Source organism: Myodes glareolus, chromosome 4, assembly GCF_982192425.1.
Source record: "Myodes glareolus chromosome 4, mMyoGla1.1, whole genome shotgun sequence".
NCBI classification, from domain to species: domain Eukaryota; kingdom Metazoa; phylum Chordata; class Mammalia; order Rodentia; family Cricetidae; genus Myodes; species Myodes glareolus.
The window spans coordinates 83432452-83456603 of record NC_142029.1 but is presented as its reverse complement, the minus strand read 5'-3'; the positions used below and the strand labels follow the sequence as shown (position 1 = coordinate 83456603).

General features: G+C 44.2%; 1 protein-coding gene across 1 annotated transcript; it reads right to left on the bottom strand.

Annotated features, from left to right (window-relative positions):
* Positions 1-201: 201 nt before the first annotated feature.
* Idh3a (isocitrate dehydrogenase (NAD(+)) 3 catalytic subunit alpha) lies at positions 202-23171 on the bottom strand. Its single transcript, XM_048416796.3, has 11 exons — positions 23076-23171; positions 18173-18235; positions 15418-15501; positions 10551-10665; positions 8848-9035; positions 8402-8535; positions 6907-7009; positions 6712-6776; positions 5740-5824; positions 3745-3897; positions 202-1622 (listed from the first exon to the last, which is right to left on the bottom strand). The coding sequence occupies exons 1-11, from the start codon at positions 23148-23150 to the stop codon at positions 1539-1541; spliced, it is 1149 nt and encodes a 382-aa protein (XP_048272753.2). The 5' UTR covers positions 23151-23171; the 3' UTR covers positions 202-1538.
* Between the last annotated feature and the right edge of the window lie 981 nt (positions 23172-24152).

The following is a 24152-nucleotide window of genomic DNA, read 5'->3' as shown; positions in this document are numbered from 1 at the left end:
TAGAACAGAGCATGAACAGTTAACCCACGGAAGTGAGAGTTAACCATTAGTATATCATTAGCGGCCTACAATACACAAAGGTGCAAGATGGGGTCAGGTGGAACGTTCCAGTTAAAGCAGTCAACCCTATTACCACCTATTACAACAAGCTAAGCCAAAATGCCTTAAGGCACCCAAGAGGCAGAGAATGCAAACATCTCAGCAGTTTTTAAATTCTTTATTACTGTGAACCCAAAGCCACTGGTAACTAGAACAATCCAGTAAGACAGGGAAAGCAGCAGCTGAAAATACAGATTTTAAATCCGAACAAAAGCTTTAAAAATGACCCAGATGGGGAGATCTGTTGCTAGGAAATCCCCTTGTGACCTGGGTACATTATGCAAAGCCATGGGTTTGCAAACTGGTACAAGGGCTGAGGAAAGACAGCTTAACTTTGGTGTGGGCCTAAGAGTAGCTTCATGCTGTGGTACAGAGGCTGTGGGGAGGGTGGGGATAGGAACCTGAGGGTCAGAAGCTGGTAACATGGGCCCCAGTCTGGGCTGAGTCAGCTCCGCCTCTGCAGTGGGGTCTTTTGTGGGTGCTACTGGGGCAGATGGCAGTGATCGGGTGTTCTGGGGGAAGTGAAGGGGCAGCTATGAAATATAAATCATAGCCAGGATCCCAGGGTCCTCGAGTACAGCTGGGAGAGGACCAGCCTTTCCAGTGTCACCTGCAGCACCAGCTGGAGTGTGGCTTCCTTCCAGGGCCACACAGGAGTCATTTGCAGTGGCTGGCTCCCCAGTTGAGAGGTGAGTTCAGGGGTTCAAATGCTTTCTTACAATGTGTCTTCTGAAGAGGAATGATCTCCCTTAATTAAGAGTTCTCCCAAAAAAATAGTGAATCTCAAGGTAACAAAATAATCAAATACACAGAGCATCTGGGGCTTTAACTCAATGATTACCTATATGTTATTAACAAAATTACATCGTTCATTATATTTCTTGGAGCTTACATTTTTATTAATAATTCATGTACAGGACAAATATTTTTATTTTCCATACTGCTAAGAAATATACCATTTTTGCTGTGAACTTTCCCAAGAAATTCCTTTTGAGCCCATTTAGTTCTAGAATAATGTTATCTTGTGCGGTTGTTAAAGCCCTGTTTAATTTTCAGCACGTTTTAATAAACCAAAAACAGGGCTTTTGTTAAAAAGTTAAATATTTTCTCTTATTAATTCTGTATCATAATATTTACAGTTGAGGAAAAACTATTTTGCCTGAAGTGTAAAATGGGTAACAATGGTAAATGATACAGTTCACTTACAGTTTACAAAAAAAGGTTTACCAGACAATAAATACAACAAGCACTTGGGAAAACCCTTTGAATGTAGGCCGGGGCCATCATGTGCATCTGTTGCAAGGGTTTTGTTAAGAAAAGGCCAGATTTGAAAATGTACTCTGTCAAGAAGCAAGCAAACCAATGGCGGGTGTTCTCAAGGAGGATTACAGGGTATCCTTCTGGAGTGACTGACAGCAGCAAATCCACCTGCAGAAGTGCTAATCTAAGTCCTTTACTCGGCGACAGATTTCTTCTGTGAAGTCAGAGCACTTTGCATTGCCTCCCAGGTCTTTTGTTAAGCTCTGAGAAAAGGAAAAAGCAAAATTAAACATCCATCATCACCACACTAAATTAAATAAAGATAATTTCACTTTAAGCACTCAGTGAAATAGGAACTGAGCAAGGTACCTGCCTACTGATGTCCAAGAGAGGTTCCATTACACACTATCTACCTACCATAGGAGGCCTGGGGAAAACCCATGAGGTGTGTACCCCAAAACACTCCCAAGTCAGGCATGATGGTGCACTGCTATAATCCCAGCACTGAAAGGCTGAGGCAGGAAGATTCTTGCAAGTTCAAAGCCAGTCTAGTCTACACATCAAGTTCCAGGCCATCCAAGACTAGATAACAAGATCCTGTCTCAAAACAACTCAACACTATTTGAGAAGGTGTAGCAAAGAAACTACAGAAATGTCACTCCATTAAGGGGAATGTTTTCATTGTGAATAACAAAGAGGAAAGTATCCAGAAGCATTTGGAAGATTCCAGAGCAGAGAAAAAAAACATAGTGGACATGTCCAGGGCCATCTTTGAAAGAAGTGGGAGAGCAGCAGAGACAGCAAGAGACAGAACAGCGAGCAGCGCGAGAGGGAACACGATAGGGAGGTGGAGGCAGGGACAAAACACGGCTATCTAGGAGGAGGGAAGCCTCGGGAGGTGAGAAGGGCCGCGATGCTAGTGTGAGGGCTTTGTAATGTACAGCACGGACTTTGATATGTAACCACAGAAGCACGTCACAATGGAGAGTCATATGTCCTTCCTGCCAGAGGCAAGAGAAATGACTCTTTCTGGAGAGAGAGAAAAAGTTTCACTAGTTCCCAAGAAATACTGTTTTTTTTATCTAACCACTAAAAGTTCTTCTGTAGTCCAGCGTGAATTCATTTCTGTATATACAGACTGCCTGAGAGCTAACAGACACCTCTCAAGGATAAAGCCTTTCTACGGAGCAAGGAGTTTTCCAGAATTTACCCTTTGTTCAAACTATTAATGGAGAATATATTGGTTGGTTATGGATAGTTAAATGAAAGCAAATCTAAGCAAAACATCTGAGGGGAAATTTTAAAGCTCAAAAAAAAAATATTGTAAGACACGTTCTGATCTATTTTGGTATTTGGAGACAAATAGAATGAAAACATTTACACAGCTAACTCCTAACTTTAGGAGAAGTCTCTACCACAGTCAATCTGTTTTCTACCAACTCATTTCCTCTTCGCTGCAAACATGTTGAATTCCCTCCCGTAGCCTAGCTACATGCTGCAGAACACCCTGAGTAAGTCAGGCATCTTTCTGCTCAGCTCTAGACTATTATTTCCCAAATACATGCTTGGTGTAAATAACAAGGTCTCATGTCCACTAAACGATGTCAGGCTATTAAAAATATGTTTGCACTCCTTGTATGTTGGCCATAAAAAGTAATTCCTAACTCTAACTTTCAGAAGGAACCAGCTTTGAGGTGATGTAGGAGGGTCTTCTATCTATCTGTTGCTTTCATTGGTTAATTAATAAAGAAACTGCTTGGCCTGATAGGCCAGAACATAGGTAGGTGGAGTAGACAGAACAGAATGCTGGGAAGAAGGGAAGTGAGGCATTCGCCATGAAGCTCCGGTCCAAGATGGACGCAGGTTAGAATCCTCCCGGTGAGCTACGACACAGATTATTAGAAAAGGGTTAATCAAGATGTGAGAATTAGTCAATGAGAGGCTGGAGATAATGGGCCAGGCAGTGTTTAAAAGAATACAATCTGTGTGTTGTTATTTTGGGTGTAAAGCTAGCTGTGTGGGAGCCGGGCGGTGGGAAACGGCTCACAGCCGCTCCTTTTCACTACATTGAGGCACTATGGTAAGATCATACTAACACCAGACTGCATACTAACACACCAGGCCAGCGGGGTGCACCTGTGCCTTTCTCTGGCTCTCATGTTTTCTGCTGTAGACTACTGCCCATCAGTGCCTCTTTACTCTTTCTGAGGAAATATTTGGATCCTCCCCCAGAAAAATGCACACATGAACACATACCTAACTGAAGTTCAATCTGGGAGTCCACGTTAAGAATTCCTGTTTAACATCAAATCTTTCAGGGCTCTATTTCCTTTCTACGAAAGAAACATCATTTGCCCAGTTTACAGTGGTCTAGATTATAGATACCTTTCCATCCTTAATAGTAGCAAAACACGCAGCCTCAATTTTGGCTGCGTGGTCAAAAAGTCCCATGTGGCGCAGCATCATCACGGCACTAAGCAGAAGGGCGGTGGGGTTGGCCATGTCCTTGCCCGCAATGTCCGGGGCTGTTCCATGAACCTATGGCAGCATAAGAAGACAGCATCAGCAGAAGGGAGACGGGAGCAGGAAGCCCTTTCTGGTCTTAGCATGTGCCCAGCATGCACCAAGTTCTGAGCTCAATCCCCAGCACCAACAAAAATGAAATGACAGCGCAGACTCCTGAAGAAGCGGAAGTCTCCGTCCTCTTTCTCTGCCACCCCCCAGATACACATGCCTATGTGAAACACAGTATGGACAATTCACGGATACATCTTAGAAATAAAGTAAAGCTGTGAAGAAAGGAAGGGCTAACTTTTGAGGGCAAAAATATGGGTGCCAACCAGGGAGACGGCTGGGTGAGGAAACACTTGCAGCACATTTTCACATCTCCACAGCCCACATAGAAGCAGAATGTGGAACAGCAGCATCCTCATCCCAGTCTCCAATCAGGGTGAGACTGCAGTGGAGACAGTGGAATCCCAGGGAGCACGTGGACTAGCTAGCCTGCTGTTTGCAGCAGAAAAACAGATCCTGCCTCAAACAAGGTGGGAAGAACCAACTCTGACTTCCACACACACAAGCATGGCACACACATGCCTACAGAGTATGTGTGTCTGTTTCTCTCTCTCTCTGTCACACACATACTATATACTCATACATATAAAAAATTGTGGGTCAGTAATATTTTCCAGTAGATTCTGGTAACATCTGAAAGTGAAGGAGGCACATAAAAAGTGTCTGGCCAGACAGGCAGCCTCCTGTTTCAGTGTGAGGTTAGTCTGAGTAACAAAACTCCTCAAAATATATAAAAAAGCAGACATATCTGGAGAAAAAGAAACAAATCAGTGTTATAAAAACTAAAAGCTGTGGGACTGGAGAGATGACTCAGTCATTAAGAACACTGGCTGCTTATCCAAAGGACCCAAGTTCAATTCGCAGCATCTACATGGCAGCTCACAACTGTCTGTAGCTCTAGTTCCATGAGATCAGACGCCCTCACACAGACACAACAATACACAGAAAAAGAAAGAAGAAAGAAACCAACAAATAATCATTTACAGATAGACTGACAGATAAATTAAAAACTGCACATGGTGACACATAACTTTAATGGCAGCACTCAGGGAAACAGGTAGGTGGATCTCTGAATTTGAAGCCAGCCTAGTTTGCATAGCAAACGCTATGCCAGGCATATTTTGTCACAAAACTTAAGACAAATACAATAAAAAACAAAGTCTAATTTCTAAGACAATGTGCAAAACTGCAGTTAAGAGCCTGTGTATAGACTACAGTGAACCCAACAACGGGGCCAAACACTATTCTCAGCTGCATAGTGCAGATATGGGCAGAGTGCTCCACGAAGCCAAGAGCTTCCCAGAGCAGGATGTAAGCTAGCTAGGGAGAGAGAGAAAGGGAGTGCGGAACAGTGAACAAGGGGCAGGATCAGGTGGATGAAGGTTCGAATTAGCCATGAACTCTAGCAATAAGGATTCTAGAGAGACAAGTCAGACTGACAGGAAGCAGTGGCCTGAGATGGGAGTATTGAAAAACTGAAAGTTTGACGGGGCAGTGGTGGCACACGCCTTTAATCCCAGCACTCGGAAGGCAGAAGCAGATGGAATCCCTGTGAGTTCGAGGCCAGCCTGGTCTACAAGAGCTAGTTCCAGGACAGCTAAGACTGTTACACAGGAAAACCCTGTCTCGAAAAACCAAAAAAAAAAAAGAAAAAGAAAAAGAAAAAAAAAAAAACCTGAAAGCCAGGAATGATGGTACACATCTATAATTCCAACTCCAGAGTCTAAGGCAGGAGGATCATGAGTTTGATGCCAGCCTGGGCTATACAATGAGACATGAATTCTGTGTAGGTGTTAGGGCCCTTACCGATTCAAAGATGGCAACACCATTGGCTCCAATGTTGCCACTTGGAGTCACACCAAGACCTCCAATCAGGCCTGCACACAGATCACTGGGGACAGAAGAAGACATTGTGAAAAAGAAAGCAATTCAGCTATCACCCAGATTTTAGTGTTTAGATATGATAATCCACTAGAGGAAAGCAGAGGTCCTTGGAGAAGTGGCTCATTCCAGGCAACAAGGTCAGAAATGCATATGAGTCTGGAGCAGCTTCCTGTGCCAAAGTAAGGCAAGGCTCAAAAGGTAGGCCCAGCCCAGGACATAGGATCCATGGACAGGAGGCACCGAGCACAGTCAGGACAACCTGAGCGAGTGAGGAGCTCACCAATGACTAAGAGAAAACCAGGAGTACACATGTTGATATAGACAATTAGCTACACAGCTCACACCCCGCCTCAAAAATTAAAAAAATAAAATAAAATTTAAAATACAGTATAATTTCCTGATAATACTCAAAGCTCCAGAGGTGAAGGCCTATATGCAGACTCAGAGAAGGACAAGCTGTAGCCTCTCAACAGAACACCTCATAAGAAGTGTAGAAGAATGGGCTTCAAAAGTCAATAATTCCCAACATCCCAAGGGGGAGGAGGGAAGACTCCAAAGAAGAAAGGAATGCTAGAGAAAGAGCTTGAAAGATTTAAGTACTCAGTACAGGAGGCTTCCTTCTACCATTACAGTAAGATTTTCGTCGGTCTGAGATTATGTCAATAGTGACTGGGGCTGGAGGTGAAGCTCCATGATAGCTTAGCACAAGGGAGCGGGAAGAAGAGGGGACATTGTGATAATGACCACCAATCTAGCTAGCTGTGCAAGTAACAAAATACACTGAAATGTATTAAATAGCTTTTAATACATTACTAAAACCAGAAAGCCATGATTCACTTTAGGATGTTTATATAAAAACTATAGGTCAAAAATAAAAAGGGCAGTCAGACTTACCTAAGGATGTCTCCATATAAGTTTGGCATGACAAGAACATCAAATTGGGATGGGTCTTGTACCATCTACAAAGAATAAGTTGTACATTTAGCAATCATAATCTGCATACCATGAATACACAGTATGCACCATAGAAAGCAACCAGTAAGTATCAATGCATACTTAGATTTAAACATACGGTATAAAGGTACTTACATTTAAACATACGGTATCAAGATACATCTCATTAAATTTAATATCTTTACAGTTCTCTGCAACTTCCCTGCATTTCTGCAGAAAAAGCCCATCTGACATCCGCCTGTATTTAATAAAATACATAATAAATTGTTTAAAATGAAGACTTGCAGCAAGCAAAGAATCGAATCAAATCAAAGAAAAGTTCAAGAAAGTTAAGTTCCAAGAGGCTGGAAGATGGCTCAGTCACTGAAATGCACTGGAGTTCAGACCCCTAGCACCCACAGGAAAGCTGCAATACCAGTGCTAGGGAAGCAGACAAGAGGAGTCAGGCAGTGAGCTCCAGGTCAATGACAGACACTGCCCCACAGAAGGCAGACAAGGCTCCTAAGGATGACACCCATGGTTGTTAACCATACACGCACACTCAGGAAGAAAAGCCCAGTGTGGTAGCACACGCCTTTAATTGCAGCACTAGGGGACAGAGGTGGTGGATATCTGTGAGTTCCAAGCCAGACAGCTCTACAGAGTGAGACTCTGATTCAAAAACAAAAACAAAATAAACAAATAAGTTCCAGAATTCAAATTATCTGATTTCAATTACAGTATAATTATTTCTTGGGCAGTTAATAAGTTGGGAGTTGGAAAGTTTTCAGATCCATATGGGTGCACAAAAGTGTAAAAACAAGAATAATCAAATTTTATTTGGCGGGGCCTTTTTTTTTTTTTTTTTTTTTTTTTTTTCTTCGAAACAGGGTTTCTCTGTAGTTTGGAGCCTGTCCTGGAACTAGCTCTTGTAGACCAGGCTGGTCTTGAATTCACAGAAATTCGCCTGCCTCTGCCTCCCCAGTGCTGGGATTAAAGGCTTGTGCCACCACCACCTGGCCTTTTTTTTTTTTAAAAAAAAAAAAAAGACAGGGTTCCCATGCAGCTAAGAATGGCCTTAAACTTGGTATGCAGCTAAGGCTGGCTTCAAATGCCCACTGCTGGGAGTACAGATACACATGGAACATGCTTGGCTCATATGAAAAATGCTTTAGAAGGGTAACTGTTAGTTAAATGGTTTCCTACTGTGCAAGTTCAGTCCTTTCTTAGGTAAGTCAAGTCTTTGTCCAGTCAGAGGAGTCTTTAATAGATGAGGCTTGAAACCTCACCTGCCAGAGAAATTCTCTGACAGGATCTGCTCTATTTTAAGCCCTGAGCACACGGCACTTCAGAAACACCCCTGCTCTCCCACTTGGGAAACATGAACTGCATGGCCTTTGCTAACCTAATGTCTTCTCCAGCTTCCTTCTGACAGCTCAGCCACACTTAACTTCCAGGACATGAATTCCTGGCCCACTACATTTGTTCCTCTCATTTCCCCAGGGAGGCACCAAAGGAGAAAACGCCACTCTAATTGGTACACTGTTCTTTTCTAAACTCTGGGGCTCAGAGAGACAACAAGCTGGAGATTAAGCCCTGGAAGATCCACCCCCACAGCAAAGCAAGTCAGTTCAGCCACTCCAAGACTCACATGATGTTGGCTTTGTGCACTGCTGTGACGTTGCTCCGGTGGTTGTTCCGAGCATACTCGAAGGCAAACTCTGCAATGCGCTTGCTTGCCTCTTCTGTGATGAGCTTGATGCTCTGCACAACACCATCAACAATCTGAAAGAGAGGAAGTCATGCTTCATTGACAGGGTGTGGCAACCCCACAGGGACTAAAAACCTATCTGAGCCAGGTGCAGTGGCGCACGCCTTTAATCCTAGCAACAGGGAAAAAGAGGCCAGTCTGGTCTATACAGTGAGGTCCAGGACAGTCTGGACTATGAAGAGACCCTTGTCAAACACACACACACACACATGCAAAGCATCTCTGAGGAAAACAAAACAAAACAAAAACAAAAATAGAAAACCTTCCCCCCCAAAAAAACAAACTAAGACAAAACAAAACAAAAAAAAACTCTGAGATGAACGTACCACATGCTCAATTCCACTGTACTCTCCTTCCGTGTTCTCTCGGATGGTGACAATATTCACATCCGTATAAGGGGTTTTATAACCTTCAATGGAGACACATGGCCGGACATTGGCATAAAGGTCAAATGTCTTACGGAGCAACAGATTCATAGATGGATGGCCAGCTGCTATTGGGGTCTTTAGAGGGCCTGTAAGGAAGAACAGTCAGATCAATTGGATATACCTGGTCTCACAGAGAACCCACTAACCCACCTGGCTCCTGTAAAATGCGTTCTGGCTTCAACTTCACCCCTCCCTTAGACCATCTCAGGTCAAGAAAATAGTTCCATGGGAGAGCAAAGAAAGAAAAAGATCCAAGAGGAGGAACAAATCCTCTAGGGAGGTTTCTGGGATATGGCCTGCATTTCCTGTCCTGAGAACGTCTGAGGACCAATTACTGCATCAGGATCTTAGCATCTGCTAAGCCTCAGTGCTCAAGGGAGAGACACAAGTTTAAAAAAAAAAAAAAAACCACAAATAACCCCAGAGAAATAACTTGGCCTAAGCTTACCAGCCAGTGGCTCACAAAAGATGGACCTGAATATGGTTTAAAACCTGTGCCAAATTTCAAACTGTCACGTGCTAATTATTCTGACTCATGGCCTTAAGTATGTATAAAGATAATAAAAACATTAAAAGTCTGACTAGAGGTAAATGGAGTTAAAAATAACAGACACAGTAAAGTTGGTATTGGCCAGCAATACTTTAATGTTGTTACTAGAGTCCCAGGGCTGGAGAAATGGCTCAGAGATTAAGAACACAGTTGCTCTTCCAGAGGTTCTGAGTTCAATTCCCAGCAACCACATGATGGCTCACAACCATCTGTAATATCTGGTGCCCTCTTCTGGCTAGTAGGCATATATGGAGATGGAACACTGTATACATAATAAATAAATCTTAAAAAAGAGAGAGAGAGAGAGAGAGAGAGAGAGAGAGAGAGAGAGAGAGAGAGGCTGGAGAGATGGCTCAGTGGTTAAGAGCACTGGCTGCTCTTCCAGAGGTCCTGAGTTCAGTTCCCAGCAACCACATGGTGGCTCACAACCATCTGTATGAGATCTGGTGCCCTCTTCTGGCCTGTAGGCATACATGCAGACAAAACACTGTATACATAATAAATAAGTCTTAAAAAAAAAAAAAAAGAAGAGAATGAACTGAACTTTTGCCAGGTGGTGGTGGTGTACACCTTTAATCCCAGCACTAGGGAGGCAGAGGCAGGTAGATCTCTGAGAGTTCAAGGCCAACCTAGTCTACTCTACAGAGAGAGTTCCAGGACAGGCTCCAAAGATACACAAAGAAACTCTGTCTCAAAAAATCAAACAAAGAAACAAAAACAACAAATGTCCCAAGTAACAAATAATCATCTCAGGCCAAGAATATACTTCCACTATAGAGCAAATAAAGAAAGAAACATCTAGAGATGCACGACTGTGATTCCAGCACTCAGAAGGCTAAAACATGAAGAATCAAGTTTAAAGCTAACCTTGCGCACAAAGCAAGTGCTAGGTCAGCTGGGCTATACCGTGAGACCCAGTCTCACAAACATAAAACATTCAATAAATAAATAAGGTACCTCAGATACTTCATAAAAGGAGCTCTTTACTTTTGATAGACTGTACTCCAAACAGAATGCCTGGGAGCAACCACAGCCTCCTGTTCCACTGTACCTTTCAAACCCATCTTGTTCTTATCCATGGACTCTTTGGCTTCTGGAGGGATCATCCACTTTCCTCCTGGTCCTTGAATGGCAGTGACATTCCGCTCCTCCCATTGAATAGGGGCCTAGAGGTCACACAATAGCACAATGAACTGAACAGACTTAAACGACTCTGGCATTCAGACTACAATGATGGTGCATCAAGACGGAATGCAACTAGTAAACACATAGACCATAAGGTCCTGAAAGTCCCTGACAAGCTGTAAGTGATATTCACTAGTGTGCCCCAGGGATTCTCTGCTTTACTCTGGCCCAGCCATCACATCCAGCTGCCACCTGCTCACTTATTTTCTTCACGAGGACTCTTAAGGTAGCTATAATTAGATTAACATAAGAAGTGGGTATAAGGTTCTCAAAAATGATTCATAGCACTAATAGATGGATGAGCCTTGAAACCACAATGCTAAGAGCTAAAAGTTCACCAGAAAAGGCCATGTTTGAGTCTACTGATATGAATAGGTTATCAAATCTATAGAGAGAAAGCAAATGATTACCTGGAGCTGGGGCAGATCTAGAGTGACTGCTATGCATTATGGGTTATCTTTTTTGGTGATAAAAATTGTTCTAAATTAGACGGTTTTTGTGTGTGGCTGCACAACTCTGAATATACTAAAAATCACTGGATTGGATGGTAGTTACTTGTGGATACTTTTTTACTATCACAATGAATATGTGGAGGTCAGATATCAACTTGGTGTTGGTTCTCACCTTCTACCTTATTAGAGACAGGGTCTGTTGCTGTTCACTGCTGCATATGCCAGGCACAACAGAAGGGCTGGAACTGCAGACACATGCTACAGCATCCAGCTTTACGTGGGGGCTGGGGATCTGAACTCAGGCCCTCACGCTTGCACAGCACCTCATCCAGAGCCCACTCCCTGGCCCTGGACTGTACCATTTTAACGAGTGATGTGAATATTATGTGAATTATATCTTAATAAAACTGTCCAAAGAACAAGAACTACCCATGAAAGTCCGGGTTTAAAGCACAAACTCATGTTCCCTTCTTTCTCCCTCCACCTGTCATATGAGAGCTAACATCTGCCAGCCAGCACACTGTCTGCACACAATCAGACAGAGAAATCTAGAAAAAGATGTGGTGGACCTTGTTTAGAAGGAGCTTACAAGTGTTATCTCATCTGCAGGAATTTCCATCAGAAACTCACATAGGAAAAAAGAGAGTTCATGTAATTTCAATAAATTTCATTCTTCAACTCCTGGCTATTTTTTATGCTACACAGTTCTAACAACAATAAAAAGCCAGATTACAGTCTTAAGACCCCCAAACAAAAATTTCTTAAGATATCTACCCAAACTGAAAGTTGGGCTGTAGGAATAATATTCCATGCTTGACGGCAATACCAGAACAGAAAAAAAGCATAATTCAGTGATAAGTGTTATAATTTATTTAAAAATGCAATGAAGTCATACCATGTAACAGGGCTCACACAGGAGGTTTAATAGAAGAAAGAAAAGGGACAGAAAAGGGCACAGAGGAGAGCAGAGACTGGTTCCTGGGGACAAGAGTGGCAGAAGAGGAGAGAAAGAGAGAGAGAGAGAGAAATGGGTAACGGGCAAGGCTCACCTTTTAAAAGGGAACCTAGTGGATGTGCACAGGAGGTGCTCTCAGCAGATGCAGCTGAGGTCATTTCCTGTGAGGACCCCAAGGGCGTGGCCAGTGCAAATGCCTGAATACTAACATTACTCCCTCTTACCTTAAAAAGGTGAGGAGTTAGAAAGGGGTAGCAGGTGAGATGGGGAATGAGGACACCGTGTTCTTGAGACTGCTCCCTGCTGACCTAAGGGGTGTAGACCATATTTGGGGGGCCTGAGAAATCTGGGGTTCTTCACATCCTAGGGTAGATGGCTATTTCATTTCACTGTCCATGCCCTGTGGGCATGCCTCTTGGACCTGGTAAAATATTTTTTTGAGGTGGATCCAAGTCGACTCCCTGGAGCTCACAAGAACTGAAAGCAGCTGTTCCTTCCCCATCACCGCAGCAGCACCTTTACACCCTCTTTCTGATTTATCATAAGACACAAGTAGTTGACTACCGAGGGCAGTCAATAGTAAAGAGTGAAACAGAACAAATCTGTGCCCAACTAGCAAGGCTGTCTCCTGAGAAGGCACGTAAAAATGACGGGGAAAGATCACCAGAGCCACATGGGAACAGGAGTTGAGTAAATAAAAAGAAAGGGAAAGCCTTTGTGTGCCAAGCAAGAGGAAGCTGGATTCTCCATCTGACCTGCACGATGCAGCAAACAGACGGGACATTTGGAAAGGGAGAATAGATGGACACTAGCAGGTCTTAGAACAAAGAAAAAGAAAGAAAGTGAAGAATTCTTTCTCAATTTCCCTACTGCCTGGTTCAAGAAATATTGAGGCCAGATTTGATCTGAAAGGAGTGGTCAGTAGGCCTCCAAAGGACATCTCAATGGGAATGAGGAAGTATGACACAGTTCTCAAGAGTGAGGTAGCGAAGTCAGACCCAAGGGTCGGCAATTCCTAGCATCCCAGCAATTCAGAGAAGATCAGATTAAGTAGACTCAGGCTGTCCCATGTGTTGTCACACCAGAACAGGGGCCAAGGGCTCCGAGCCCAAGAGAGACACAGTCACCTGGAATCAGGACTTTGAGAAAAGCCAGAAGGTGAGACGAGGACTGTGCTTGAGAAATGAAACCTCACATCCAGGGGAATGGTCAGAGGCAGGTAGCCCCACCAGAGACCCAATTGCCAATACTGAATGGAAGGCAAAGCTGCCAGTGAACAAGCAGATTTGTCGTAGGTGGAAGAGAGCAGAGCAGAAAGCAAATTTGTTGCAGGTGGAAAAGACAAGATTAGAAAGCAATATCTAAGGGGTATTTGGATGAGATCTGACTACAAAGGCAGATAAGTTTAGAAGCCCTTAAATCGGGCACTGAGCACAAAAGTTGGAGGTATAGGTGATGCCAAAGTTCCCATGAATGGGGCAGATAAGTGAGACCCAAGGGTCTGTAATTCTGAACTTCCTAGGAATTCAGAGGGGGTTGATTTTGAGAAGTCACAGGCTGCTCAGTAATTCATCAAACACAGAGCAGGGGCCAAGGGCTCCAAGCCTGAGAGAGCTGTGGCTGCCTGGTACCAGGGTTTAACAAGGCTTAGGAGATGAGAAATCACATTGAGAGACGAGTCCTAACTTGTGGGAAATGGCCAGAGGTGGAGAAGAGGGGGCCCACCAATTATTCCGGTGTCGGACGGAGGAGCCCAGTGATCCATTAGTTGGAGAAGTAAGGCTGTCCTCTGAGGAGTGGGTTCCAGAGTCCCAGCATGCCTCAGACTGCCGATGGGCAGGAGGGAGCACAGGAAAGCCTTTCCGGGTCAGGGAACCAATGTTGTAATGTATTTAAAAACCCCATGAAGAGAAGTCACACCATGCAACAGGGCTCACATACGAGGTTTATTGGAAAAGGAGAAAGAAGACAGAAAGGAGGATAGAGATAGGGAGGGGGCAGTGACTGGTCCCTGGGGATAAGAGTAGCGGAAGAGAAGGAGAGCAAGAGACGGGAGGTGGACAAGGCCCCTTTAAAAGGGAATAGCAAACGTGAACAGGAGGTGCTCTTAGTGGCTGCAGCTGAGGACACATCCTGTAAGGACCCCATGGGCAGGCCAGTACAGATGTCTGAATACTAACAATAAGGATTCATGCTTAGCATGTGCAAAGCCAAGTTTAATCTCCAACACAGCAAAACTCTAATATATGAAAAAGCTTCTTTCGAAAATCACCTATATAACTCTAAAGCATTTTCTGTTAGATATAGTAAGGCAGGCAGGTGAGTGGGCAAGATTTAAACACCTTAGTCCCAAGCAGCGTTTAAAGAGTCACGAGTACTGCAGTGCTATCTGATTACAACTATCCACGACAGTGACAGCACCAAGACAGGCATGACTAAATGGGCAATCATCCAGCTCTCAGGAGGCTGAGGCTTGAACACTACAAATTCAAGGCCAGCCTAGGCTGCACAGTGAGTTCTAAACCAGTCTAGGCTTGAGAGCAGGACTGTCTCAAAAGTAAACAGGAGCTGGGGAGACGGTTCAGGGGCTTAGATCATCTGTTGCCCTTGCAGAGGACCCAGGGTTTAACTTCCCATATTCACATGATGACTCAACCATCCATCCGCAACTTCAGTTCTAGGGGATCCAACAATCTCTTCTGGCCTCCATAGGAACCAGGCAAGCATGTGGTATACATGCATGCTTGCAGGCTAAACACTCTCATGTACAAAACAAATCTTTAAAAAGGTAAATAAATAAGATAACCATTTTGGAGATGGTCTCACTAGGTAGCCCTGGCTGGTCTGGAACTTACTATATAACCAAAGCTGGTCTTGAATGCAGAAATTTGCCTGTCTCTGCTTCCTAAATTCTGGGATTAAGACCTAGATAACCACACTCAGCTTTAAAATAATTTTATTCATTTATTTATTTGGGTGCACTTATGTACATCCATGTGGGGCGTGTGTGCATGCCACAGTATGAGCAGAGGTCAGAAGACAACTATTGAGAGGAGATTTTCTCTTCCCCCATGCGGGAGCTGGCGACTGGGCTCAGGTCACCAGGCTGGGCTGTGAGCGCCTGGGACTGGGCTCAGGTCACCAGGCTGGGCTGTGAGCGCCTTTACTCACTGAGTCATCTCACAGTCCTAACTTTTTTTTAAGTAGAAAATTTGGGGAGACTATTTAACAACAAACCCCACAAACTATATAGAAACTTAAAACAATTCATCTTGGCCAAGAGAGCCTCTGTGGAGTACCTTTAAGAGAATTTTAAAAGCACTTACTTTGGCAGCATCAAAAATCTTCATAACTGAGGCTGAGATTTCTGGGCCAATTCCATCTCCTGGAATTAAAGTTACTGTCTGAACCTGAACAGGAAAAATCATTGAGAAAATAGTAAGGATTGGTTTTTGAATTCTTTTAAAAAAGAGTATCACTCACAGAGAAACTCACTTTCCCAGGTAGGTCTGAAAGACCCAAATGCTTTAAAGAAACAGACAAACCTCCCACTGCGATCACGACAGTGGAGGAGAATCCAACTCTAAGATACTCCGTGTCTCTGTTCTCAAATGAGTTTGGAAATTTAAATAGTAATGCAAATTATGCTCTTCAATAAAACAAAAATAAACTACCAAACATACTTCCTGACTTGTACTTCTTTTCAGACAAGCTCCAATGACTTACTAACTCAGGTCTGTAAATCCCAAGAGAGCAACCACTGCAGCATTGCTAACTCACTGCTCCTCACGAGAGCCCCGCTTCAGTCTGTGGAACGCTGGGGAGTTCTCAGGAAGCAGTCAGGCTCACAAAACTACAACGTGCTTCCAGAACTCCACACGAGAAAACTCAGACTTCATCTCTAGAAGGCTTCTACTTTCCTTGCTCCTCTATAACACTCCTTCGTGTGGTCTCAGTGAGCATGGGATGCCATCATCAGACCCTAAGGCCCAGCTAGAACAACACGAGTGTGTGTGCTGTGACATCAGTTACATCAACTCCAGAGGCTCTGGACAACAGCAAGCGGGCACCTAACAATGAGTGAAATGTGTCAGAAGGAAAGATGGGAGGGTTTGAGACTCGGTCAGAGCCCTCTTCATTGGGAACTACATTCTACCCTGCTTCTTACAGGTCTAGTTGTTTCAACTACATAGTTTTTTTTTTTTTAAAAAAATCACTAATTATGGGGGAAGAATGAGACAAATATGATAAAATACACTGTACACATGTATGACATTCTCAAAGAATTAATGTAAACATTGTATATATATTTTAAATCATAAATTTATTTTTTAAAATCACTAATTCAGCTTTCCCTGGGCCTCTGCCTTACAATGACACCTGGACAGGTTGACTAATTATTTCTCAAGTTTTACATAGAGCTGAATCAATTATTTTTAAAATTAATATATCCTCTTGATCTTTTAAAAGTAACCTCATCGACCAGGCTAATATATTCTAGAGATTAAATAACAGTAGAGAACCATGATTGTCTCACCCATTTCCAAGTGTGCTGGGTGTTTTTCCTTCTGTTCACTTTGGTGTTGAGGATGGAACTCACGGCCATGTGCATGCAGGCAAGTGCTCTGCCACAGAACTATAACCCTTTTTCCTTTGTATTTTGAGACAGGTTTAAGTTTCCCAAGCTGGCTTTCAACTCTCTGTCTGGAACACAGGCCCTGCCTTTTTTTCTGACCCTCCTGGCTCAGCCTCCTAAGCAGCTAGGATCACAGACCTACACCGTCAGGTCCAGCCTCAGAATGGCTCTGAAATACTGGCTTGGTTATTCTTGAGTTTGAAATGAAAGTCTTACTCTATATTTTTAAAAACTTTTATCAGTTTTCTGAGGATTCCATACAATGTGTTTTGCTCATATTCACCTCCCTTCCCCATCTCTCCCTACATCTACCCCTGTCTTCCCCACCCATCCAACTTTATGTCCTTTTTCTTCTTTTTACCCATCAAGACCAATTTGTAATGCTCAAATATTCTAGGATTCGTGGACTGCAAGTGGAGCATGGTCATCTGACCAGGGCCTATAATCTAATCAGAGAAAACTGACTCTCCCAGCAGCTAACAACCACCAATCACTCCACAGCTAGAGGCAGGATTGTGTGCCCCACAACTTTCCCATGCTGGAATTTGGTCTGCTTTGGGCTTGCACTGGTCTTGTGCATGCATTCAGCTGCTGTGAGCTCATTTCTGCATTTTTGGCATAAGCAGGGCCAGAGGCTCCTTCTTCCTGTTCTCCCACATGTAATGCCATCTAAGAAGCTACTTTTCTTCTCCAGTACACCCAGCAAATAGAGGAAGAAATGTACTACGGTCTCATCAACTCCTCATGGCATGAAATGTGACGTGGGAGTATAGGAATGAAGGAATTACAAAATCAAATCAGGTTCTATAAAAAGGGAAAAAATAATAAATAGGAAGTCACTGACACAGTCTTGGAATGTTCCAAAAATGTGCCATCAGCTTTTCAAGCACAGAACTCTAAGGAGTTCCAAAAACAGCAGATTTAATGGGCACTAGGTGATCCACTAATACGGGGTCTACAGACTGCATACAGAGAGTGTAGGTCTGTAGGGCCCAGAGAAGCACAAGACGACCATAGATGATAACCAATCTACTGCTTTTAGGGAAGCTCAGAAAACAAAAATGCAAAGCGAAGTTTTTGAAGCTTCTCAACAATTTTCTCTCAACTTATATGTTTCTAAAAAAACATAAACCCTAAGTGTCTTAAGACACTAATGAGATTACAAAATAAAGTAACAGCTTCAGGGTAGCTTCTATTTTTATCCTGGCTCCTTGGAGATATTACTGGGACAGGCTTACACAGCCAGATGTAACAGACTTCTCTTCAATGGGACAATGACAAGAGATCTGTGTAATTGTCAGCCAATAATTTTAACATACATTAGAAGTATGGCCAATTCCCTTTAGCATTAAATAAATGAAAATGGAATGCTAAATCATAAATGCATTTGAGCATCTTTCTTGAGAAACTTCTAAAAGGAAAAGTAAAGACATAATTATACTCACACCACCGGCCAAACCTCTTGTCACCTGTTTTGTGTTGTGGAATGCACCCAGCAGCCGAGAGACCTACATCAACACAACAGAGAAATGTCATGCACAGAACTAAACATAAATACTGGAGGGGAAGTCATTTTGATAGGTTTCCTTGGAAGAACTCAATTCTTTTTTTTTTTTTTAACTTGGAGACTTTTTAGGAATAATTTTCTCAAATATTATTAGCTCAATGTGGCTGAATTGAAACAGTAGAACTACAGTTCTGTACTTTTTCTTTCTTTGGGGTTTATGTATGCATGTGTGGTATATCAGTGTATATATGCACGTGTGTACATGCATGTGAAAGCCACAGGCCCACACCAGGTGTCCTCCTCTTATCTCAGTTTTTGAGAAGGGTGAGCTCACTGAACCCACAGCTCACCAATTTAGGAAGAGCTGAGCTCCAGGGATTCTCCTGTCTCAGCCTCCTTAATGCTGGAATTATAGTTATGTGTCACCACCTAGCCTTTTTTGTTTTTAAATAAATTTATATATTTTATATCCTGACCGCAATTTCTCCTCCTTCCTCTCCCCCCTCCCCCGCTTCCCCTCCCAACCCGGTCCTCCTCCATTTCTGTTTAGAAAAGAGCAGGTCTCTGCCCAGCCTTTTTTAATGTAGGTGCAGGAAATCTGAACTCAGGTCATCGTGCTTACAAGGTGGGCACTTTACAGACTGAGCCAAACCCCTCCCCGCCCCACCCTCCCTTGACCCCCCCATCTCCCCCACCCCGCTGCCAAGCTCCGCACTGAACTGTTTTTTGAAGTATGAGTTTATAAGTGTAAACTGTCAAAAACTTTTGAAGACAAAATGGAACTACACTTTTTTGCCTCAAATCTTAGTTTTTCTCTAATGTTCTGGTTAGTTTTGTTAATGCTTTTAACCACCAGAGGAAGCCATATGCTCTAAGAAAATTACCACCAGATTTAAAGCCAACGGGGTCCTGGCAGAGCTTGGCTCCTCTCCGAACTAATTCTGTAGATAGAAGGTCAAAGACCGGGATTTGCACCTGGGCAGTGGTGGCGCACGCCTTTAATCCCAGCACTTGGGGAGGCAGAGGCAGGTGAATCCCTGTGATTTCGAGGCCAAACCAAAAAAAAAAAAAGACCGGGATTTGGCTTAGATCAGAGTGACCAATCAGCAAACTACTGAGTTCTTTTTAAAAATTATTATTATAGAATTTTATGCATATGGGTGTTTTGCCTGCACACATGTACCTGGTGCTCAGGGAGGTCTTCTGGAGCTAGAGTTATAGACAGTTATAAGTTACCACATAGGAAATGGAAGCCGGATCCCTGGAAGAACAGCCAGTGCTCTTATCCACAGAGCCATCTCTCCAATATCCAATCAGCAAATTAGAAACAATCTTGCTGGGCCTCGTGGAACAGATCTGTGAACCTAGCTATTCAGTAAACTGAGGTAGGAGGTTCAAAGCCTGTCTGGGCTACAGGGAATCCTCAAGACTAGCAAAGACAATTCAGCAAGACCCTATCTCAAAAACTAAGGAGGGCTGGGCACACAGTCCAGAGTCAGACCACCTGCCTAGCATATACCAGCCCCGAGAATGCCAAAAGGGGAAAAAACAACCAGGTCTTTTGTGTCCGTCATAGGCCAACTCTTTTGAAAATATTATGACAGTTTATAGTAAACCTAAACTAGTTTACTTAGCACTATTTGATGCCAATGCCACACAGAATATTTTAATTGTTTAGTTTTTCTAGGAGTACAGGAAATAGTTATTACTGTTATTTGTATAATTTTATTTGTTAATTTGGAGACTACAGAAAGATATGAAAAAGGAAAATAAAGTCAGTCAACAAACCTACCACTCAGCCGGGCGGTGGTGGCCCATGCCTTTAATCCCAACACTGAAGAGGCAGAGGGAGGTGGATCTCAGGTGAGTTTGAGGCCAGCCTGGTCAACAAGAACTAGCTCGAGGACAAGCTCCAAAGCTACAGGGAAACCCTGTCTCAAAAAATAAAAACAAAAACACAAACAAACAAAACAAGTCTACCACTCTAAGACATTAGTATTAATACATTTTTTTCTGATAACCAATAGCACATGTACGTGTTTAAAAAGGTATTTCAAACTCTAGCGTACACCTTTAAACCTAGCACTTGGGAAGCAGAAGTAGGTGGATTTCTCTGAGTTTGGAGGCTAGCCTGGTCTAAATAGTGAGTGCTAGGCTACAGTGAAACCCTGTCTCAAGAAAAAGCTTTCAAATATAATAATAGCTGACTCCTTCAGAAATGGTACAGTCTTATTACAATAAAATCAAAACAAATAATTGAATACATGGACAAAAGATATTCAAATCTGCTAAAAAAGTTTTTTAATGTAACTTTTTCATGTTAGCTACATGAGCAGCGAGACATTTGTTACACCCTGTCTTATTTTTCCCAGGCCTTGTGGCTCGGGCTGGTAAGCCCAGGTACTCAGGAGGATTGAAAGTTCAATGCCTGCCAGTCTGTGCTAGGCTACAGAGTGAGTTTAAGGACAGTCTGGGTGGTTTACTGAGACCTGACTTTAAAACTAGAGGGAAAAAACGGTGCTGAGGGTGCAGCTCAGTGGGACAGTGCTTCCTGGCACCAGGCTCAGTCTCCAGCACTAGAGCAATAACCAATATCCCAAGGCAGGCCCTTCTTATGCTTTGTCTGCTACTGTATCTACAGTGCCTGGGACACCTCCTGTCTCCTGGCTGATGCTCAACAAATCCCTTCTACAACAACCCAGGCCACTCTCAGAAAAATGCTGTGTGCAGCTGAGGGCTCCCACCCCAGCTTCCATGCCTGTAATGACTTTCCTCTAACAGCCGATGTTTCCCGTGTTTCCATTTCTCCTCTATGATCTTGGACTAAAATAAAATACTACTTCCTCTATAAAACCGAGCTTCCTGAGCTTGATTTCAGGCCCCAGATCCCCTGAACCCTTTCCTTTTCCTTTCACACTCCACCTAAGAACAAGAGGTACTGTGGAGAGGAGGGGATGGAGCTGGCTCCCCTAGTCTTTGGAGCCTGAAAAGCCTTTAAAACCCACTTTTTCTCAGTGGAGAAATCTTTGATCTACAAATGACTTTTTTTAAAAAAGAAAGAAAAGAAACAAATAAAACCTTAAATGGAAACTGGGTGTGGCGGCTCACACCTATAATCTTGCCAACAGTTGGGAAGTAGAAAAAGGACCAGGAGTTCAAGGTCAGCCTGAGCTATACTTGAGAAGCAAAGCCCTTAAATGGAAACCCAGTAATAGCCTTCTTGAAGGAAACCCCAAATGCCATTTAGCACTTCACCTGATGAGTTAGCCCCAGGAGCCTCTCCTGAGCCCTACTCCCTAAAGAGACTGACCGAAAGGCTGGGCCACTCTGCCAAAGGTCACACAGGGAATCATGTCCCAGGGGACATCTTCTGACCCTACAGCCAATAATTTCTTAACTTTTGGGAATTTTTGTACAGAGCTAAAGACAAAACCAACTTCCCAGCACACTCTTCGCCAGTGTAGCTTTCTCTATCCTTCCCCTGAAGGCTGACTCTACCTACTAAGGGGTGGATCAGGCAGGGAGCTTAAGGCCAGACATTAAAGGATAAACTTGTTACACCTTTAACACTGAATGTGACCTGATGTGGGTCTGAAGAACGTGGCAAAGTAGACTCTAACTACTGAGTGAAAAAGCCTAGTTACTGATGCCCAAGAACGGCTGTCTGCTTGACAATTGCCAAGACAGATAGATACATTGATAACTAAGAAAGCGTCAGGCTTTCTTGTCCTGCATGGGCTAGGTGCTTTCAAGCACAAACAACTCTGACACAACCCATCTTACAGATGGGTTCACAGATATTAAGTAATTTGCTCCGGGCGCACAGTTTGGTTGATGGCATTATCAGGATTTAAAACTAAGACCCCTATATTGAATTAGCAGTAAATTGTCGTGCATCTCCAAACCTCTCTTTAAACTTAGAAAGGAGAAAGGGGGAAATACCAAATTTTATGTTAAAAATCGCATTGCTTATAGCAGATTTCAGGGGACCACTGGCTCTAGCATCAGATGACCTAAGGCCAGGTCAGTACTATATCCATAACTGGCTAAGTGACCTTGGCCACTGAACAAGCAGAAGGGCACTGAAAATCAAAATACTTGAGTTCCTCTAACTAATGACAATGACATCCTGTATGACCTTGAGTAAGACTGTCTTTGGGGACAGGTCAGCCCCACGGGGAAATCAAAAGATTGCATATGTAACCTCAAGTGCCTTCCAGCTTGTACCTGGGCTATCATATCAAAGACAGCTACAGCAGGGTTTCCAACAACAGAAGGTCCAAGGACGATGCTGCGGTCTTCCTCTCTGAGTGTTCAGAGTGTAATTCCAAGGGGCATGATGCCCTGTGTCCTCTGAAGGGGAAGTTCCAAGAGGGAGAAAAATCTGGCCGGCAGGACCGCCCCGGGATTCCCTCACCTGGGAAAAACTCTCACTCCCATAGTTTAGCGGCTCAAATGCTGAGGGACCTGGGAGGGGCGGCCTGGGCCGTGCCGCTGGCTGCCCCGAAACCAGCAGGTAACAGGGCCGCGGGGCCTGGGCGGCCGTTCCGTGACCTTCCCGGGCTCCGCGCAAGGCCGGGGCTCCAGTACCGGAGAAGCCTGGTAGGGACACCCGGAGCAGAGCCGGCCGCCTTGACCTTGAGGCCGTCCCCGCCGAGGGCGCGGCTGTCCCGGCTCCGGGCTAGCCACGCTCGGCGTGCTGGCCACACTCCCCGAAACTCTCCCCGCAGGCCGTGCGCCGTCTCTACCGGCCCCCGCGCGATCGCCTCTGCCAGGCATGAGGAGGGATCACAGTCTGCCCTCCCGTGCTGCCCGCGAGCCTGATGCCCTGTGGCTCTCACCTTGGACACCCACGCGGACCCGGCCATCGCGTTCACTTCCCTCACCGCGGCGACAGCGGCAACACCAGTGCGCATGCGCGTAGCCGGTGCTCCCAAAGCCCGCCCCGCCCGGCCCCGCCCCGAGGCCCCGCGTGGCCCCGCCCCCAGCTCGGATCTTCTCGTCGCTCGCCTACAGCCCCGACCCTTCTCTGCACAGCTGCCATTAGCTGGCCAATCACTGCCTTAATCTTTCGATGACGCGCTGCTGAGCTGGCCCAGCTGCGACCCGGAAGCCTCCCCCCCACCCCCCCTTCATTCATTGAGTAGCTGTGTGGATGAGGTGTTTGTTTGCTACCTATTAGGGGTCTAATGGGCCTTCTATATTTGGTGGGTAATGGGTCCCTTTGCAATCCCACTACAACAGGTGTTTTACTTATTCCCCAAACGTTGGTTTGGTTTGGTTTGTTTCTTAGAGACAGTCTTAGTGATCCTCAAACTCTCTATGTTGCTGAGGCTGGGTTTGAATTCCTGATCCTCCTCTCTTGCCTCTACCTCCCAAGTGCAGGGACTACAGGCATGCACCACCACGCTAACTTGATTTTTGTTTTTTAACAGCTTCACTGAAACATAGTTTAAATATAAAAGGTATTCAGTGTTGCTCAGAGGTTAAGAGCATTGTTGTTCTTACAGCGGACACAGTTTCGGTTTCTAGCACCCACATGATGGCTTACAACCATCTGTAACTCCAGGTTTAGGGGATCCAACAACACCCTCTTCTGGCCTCCCTGGGTACCAGGTACCAATGTTGTGCACACACCTAAAAGCAGACAAAACACTCATATGTATAAAATAAATAGATTTTTAAAAGTAGTCGATGTAAATGTACAGTTTTAAGTTTTTAGTAAATGTAAACTTGCATAGTGTCAGTTCAGAAAACACAGCTCTTGGCCTGGGGAGATGGCCCAGTAGGTTAGGTGCTTGTTTCAAAAGCATGAGGACCTGAATTCAATCCCTGACACCCATGTAAAGAGCCAGGTATGAGGGCAAGCATCTCTAACCTGAGTAATGGAAAACCTGAGCTGCTTGGATACCTAACCC

Coding starts and splice junctions, on each gene's coding strand:
- Idh3a (XM_048416796.3), bottom strand. CDS start 23,150: ATGCGCACTGGTGTTGCCGCTGTCGCCGCGGTGAGGGAAGTGAACGCG. Junction 8,536..8,847: donor ACAGTGGAATTGAGCATGTG/GTACGTTCATCT, acceptor CCTCTCTTTCAG/ATTGTTGATGGTGTTGTGCA. Junction 3,898..5,739: donor GTGTTGCCATCTTTGAATCG/GTAAGGGCCCTA, acceptor ATGCTGCCATAG/GTTCATGGAACAGCCCCGGA.